The 4,678-nt window shown below is 41.2% G+C and overlaps 1 protein-coding gene across 1 annotated transcript; it reads right to left on the bottom strand.

The window, feature by feature from the left end:
- Positions 1-2,138: 2,138 nt before the first annotated feature.
- On the bottom strand, positions 2,139-4,276 carry LOC135526947 (homeobox protein six1b-like). The gene is made up of 2 exons (XM_064955612.1): positions 3,491-4,276; positions 2,139-2,801 (listed from the first exon to the last, which is right to left on the bottom strand). Exons 1-2 carry the CDS (start codon positions 4,048-4,050, stop codon positions 2,507-2,509), a joined length of 855 nt encoding a protein of 284 aa, XP_064811684.1. The 5' UTR covers positions 4,051-4,276; the 3' UTR covers positions 2,139-2,506.
- Positions 4,277-4,678: the final 402 nt, after the last annotated feature.

The raw sequence follows: 4,678 nt of genomic DNA, 5'->3' as shown, positions 1-4,678 counted from the left end.
TAAGATTTAAAGGATACATGTACATACAGGGAATCCTGAGGCATTGTGTCAAGTTGCCTTTTGTAGTAGGGTAGACCTAGGGATAGTATAACATATAATGGGGTACACTCTTTTCATGCCACTAATAAAAAATAGATTTTTGTAGCAGGTTATGAGAGCATTTTTGCTAACCCTAATCCTTTTCCTAACCTTAACCTCAGTCTCCTACCCTGCTACATGATTTTTCCTAACCTGCTGCGTAAGATCTCCTAACCTGTTACGAAAAAGTCTCTTCCATATCGAAGTGGCATGAAAAAGAGTGTTTCTCAACATATTATTGGAAAACTACTCAAAATCTAACAATTGCATCACTTCACAATATGAAATGCGTAGCTGTAAGTGGTAAATATTCACTCCACTGTAGAATGCATTTGTTAATCATAACCGAGAAACAGTCCCAAATGACAACTTCCTCCGGGATGCAGACTGCCCCGGGCCAGGGTTCCTCATGCTACAGAGGGGCATAGACCTGCAATCTTCACAATCAGGCTCTAAAGCTAGCAACAACTGGTTCAGATTAGGCTCAGGAAATCCTTGGTGCTCTATGTTCAAAACAATTCACCCTGACATAAGCCGAATGGGTAGGGGGTGGGGGACGGAGGAGGTTACCAGAATCTTTTCTAGTGCAAGTGAGAAAATCAGTTTCAAAATATGAGCAGATATTTGGTTCAGGCAGTAGGCTATAAATGTTATTGTCCATTGACGATTGCCATATGGGCTAACTCACGCTACTTTAGGCCCTAGTAATACCCTATACAAATCAGCCTTGCAGCAATAATTCTTAATATTATTCTAGTAGTGTTATTATTAGTATATTATTTGTATTATTGTTAGACAAATAAGTAATATGCTAATAACTAATAACAACAACAAAATTCAGATTAAGCTACTGTTGTTATTATTGTTGGTGATGGTGGTGTTATAATTAACCATTCAATTTCCACAATTATTATAGGACATTTAGACTATAACAAGAGTGATACCAGGGTTATACCAGGGTTCAATAGTAATTGTATTGTAATTCTAACATTTGTGCATGATGTTGAACATATATGTGTAAGAATCAAATATTACAAAAATATACATGTATTTGTTCTTCTTAATAGGCCACAGATTCATGTAAGATCATCGCGTGAGCGCGCCTTTCACAGATGGTGTGGCTTTCCCGTGGCCCAGAACCGACAGAACAAACACCTGGAGAGAGCAAAGTAAACACTGCAACACAGACGTAATGATCCGCAGCGCTCATGGACCACGGGCGAGAACTAGGCTTCGCCTTAGGCAAAACATGGCTTTAAATATCCTCAACAAAACTGCTCTGTTGTGCATACCTCATGTCATGGCCCTTTTTACCGATTAGATTTTGGGCCCACATTTTAGACGTTCCCAATCCGGATGTTTTCTAACGTTAGTTATTCTGGATTGCTCATGTGTTTGGTTTCAACGCCTTTAGCATCTCTGAAATCCCACGACATTGAGTGAAAATTAAAGCAACAATTTCCACAAAATATGAAATATGTAGTTTTGGTCCGTAGAGTTGAACAGGGAACTTCATCCAGAGTGACACACACCAATTCCTCACTATCTCACTCATGTAGTCAGTGAGCAGTGACAAGTGACATTGACGCCTAAGTAACAGCATTTGCTTTTCGAATAACTCTGTCTACAAAAGTTTAACATGTATTATTTTTTATTGTTTCCTGCCATGGCTGTGTGTAACTGTAGAGGCCTCAAGGCTACAAAATGGAGGAAAACCTAACCAATATGTTTTGGTTTATTTTAGCCCATATTTTTTGCATGCCCTAAATATATTTGAGGATTTTTTTTAAAAGTTTACCTTTATTTAACCAGGCAAGTCAGTTAAGAACAAATTCTTATTTTCAATGATGGCCTGGGAACAGTGGTTTAACTGCCTGTTCAGGGGCAGAACGACAGATTTGTACTTTGTCAGCTCGGGAGTTTGAACTCGCAACCTTCCGGTTACTAGTCCAACGCTCTAACCACTAGGCTACCCTGCCACTTTTAATATATAGTATATGAATATATAATACTATTTATTTTATTGAGTGGATATACAAATAACACACATGAAACAAATGTGACGTCTTTTTTGTTTTATTGGAAACCCATTATTATGATTCTAATGAAAACGTTGTTTCTTAGTTTCCATAGCAGGAAGTTGCTATACATTTAATCCGAACAAAAATATCATAAATTAAAGGGCAGTCCAGTTTAAGTGTCTCGTTGATTTAAGAGTTCGTAAAGGGGGTTGATTGTATATTAACGGGCAGGAGGGTACCTCCTAAATCGGATAAGCGCATAAAGGAATTGCGTTATAGTTGTAACCAAATTTAACGACAGACAAAAGTCAGTCTAGTTATAAGTTACCACAGTTTAATTTCATATATGTAGGCCTATTCAATCTGGTAGAGTTATCAGTCTTTTCAAAGATAGTATCAGTTTGCCTTTAGGAGCCTAGATCCACAAGGCTCGACGTTAGAGGTCCCAGCAACGAGTCTTGGAGTTGGTGCGGGTGTCCGTGCATTCCATGCAGCGGCTGTGCGCCACCGAGGCCGGTCATAGGGTAAGAGGAGACGCCGGGGTGACTCATATTTCCCTGGAGCAAAAGCAAAGAGTTCTGATCAGGGCTTTGTGGTGGAGAGAACTCATCTTCCGAGCTGGACATGAGCGACTTGCCGCCGTCGAGGGGAGACAGCTGGTTCTGTTTGTTGTTGCCGGAGTTATTGTTTTCGCTGTTCTCTCTGAGAAGGGAAGATATGTCAAAATTAGTGATGAAGGCCTTTTGGACACATGTTTACAGAATCTATAGTCGTATAGGCTAAAAACAAGCCATACATTTCAATAATAAGACAACAACAATCCAATACAATATTGGTTTAAACTTTAGGAGAAAGCGATTTAGAAAATATTAAATGTAAACTTTTGGTTACATACTTTTAATTATTCCATTAGAATAATATATCTTATCATACTGATTCCATATATTGACGACTTAAACGCGAGACCTGTAGCTCCAATTGTATATGTAACATTATCTAAATAGCTCTAACACCTTTTCAGATTCCAGAAATGTTTAGAATACTATCGAAATAATGATAGTCAATAGGCTGTCATTAGTTCCATTTCAAATGTTTGCAGGCCATAGGCTTTGTTTAGGGTTATCACACTAAATGTTGGAAATGTAATTTACTGTGGATAAATTCTAACTTACAATGGACAAATCATTCAGCATACATTTACTTACTAATATTATTTGGGCCATCAAAAATCAGCATAAGGACATGTCACTGGAAATTAATTAGAAAGTTGGGAGTTTATTCAACGAAATTCCACCTGGGAGATTACGCAGGTGATGATGTTCCGTTTATTATATTCTACTATTAATTTATAGGCCTATATGGCAACATTTTACTTTTTGATCTAAGCATACCTTTCTTTGGCTTCTGCGGCTCTGTCTCTCTGGCGTCTGTTTTTGAACCAATTGCTGACCTGCGTAGTGGTCAGTCCCGTGGCCTCGGCCAGCTCCCTTTTCTCTCGCGGGGAGGGATAGGGGTTATGCGTGTACCACTCTCTCAGAACACCCCTTGACTTCTCCTTAAAGCAATAACTGGTCTCCTCGCCGTCCCAGATCGTGCGGGGCAGAGGGAATTTCCTGCGGACCCTATACTTCCCCACCGCTCCAAGCGGTCGGCCGCGCAATTTCTCCGCCTCCACGTAGTGCGCTTTCAGCCACAGCTGCTGCAGCTTGGGATGGTTGTGCGGGGAAAACTGGTGGCTCTCCAGGATCTTATATAGCTCTCTGAAGTTCCCTCGGTGGAAGGCGACCACCGCCTTTGCTTTCAGTACACTTTCATTCTTGTGGAGGTGGTCACACGCTGGGAGAGACCAGAGAAAACGACCGAGCCTCTCCAGGTTCCCTCCTTGTTGCAGGACCTCGCAGACGCAGGCTACTTGCTCCTGGGTAAACCCAAACGAAGGTAGTATTGACATGATGTCCGGTCCCCAGCCCAATCCAGAAGGATGATGAGAGTCAAAATATTCTTCACTGTTATTGTGTTCCAGAACCCTGTACAATCCGCCCGGGCAATATCCACTCAACCCTTGATGCGCACGGGAGATTCGGATGTTGATTGTTGGGACAATTTGTTCCTGTTGGAGATATGTCAGGCTTAAAGAGAGCGCTGCGCGATTCGTTGATTGGCTCTTCCACTGCCCTATACCCTGGCAGCCGAGCAGAACTGAGTTTGCAGCTCCGTTTCCTCCCTGGAGGGAATACGTCAGGGGCTGAAATTGGAGCCCCCCCACCCTGTACTCCTCTCCAGCGTTAGCGGAGGGAGCAGGGGTACCTAAATGCTAATCAATTATTACAGACCGCTTAAAGGGCATTTTTATCATGTCCTCGCCATGTTTTTGGAGAGTTTCAGACAGGGCTTGAAGTTAAGTAAGAGATCGATGGATATAGCTGAAGTAATTTATTGCATCACCATGCATGATTCATTATTGTCACTGTCAACCCCCCTCATCTTGCATTCGCGTTCATTGCACGCAGATTGTGTAATTCCATGCTATTTTTCATAGTCTATTAATTACAAGTAGTTTATTTTATGAGGTTATATAA

The sequence above is a fragment of the Oncorhynchus masou genome, chromosome 32, assembly GCF_036934945.1.
Source record: "Oncorhynchus masou masou isolate Uvic2021 chromosome 32, UVic_Omas_1.1, whole genome shotgun sequence".
Taxonomy (NCBI): Eukaryota; Metazoa; Chordata; class Actinopteri; order Salmoniformes; family Salmonidae; genus Oncorhynchus; species Oncorhynchus masou.
Note: the sequence above shows the minus strand (reverse complement) of the source record. Positions and strands in the feature narration are given on the sequence as shown.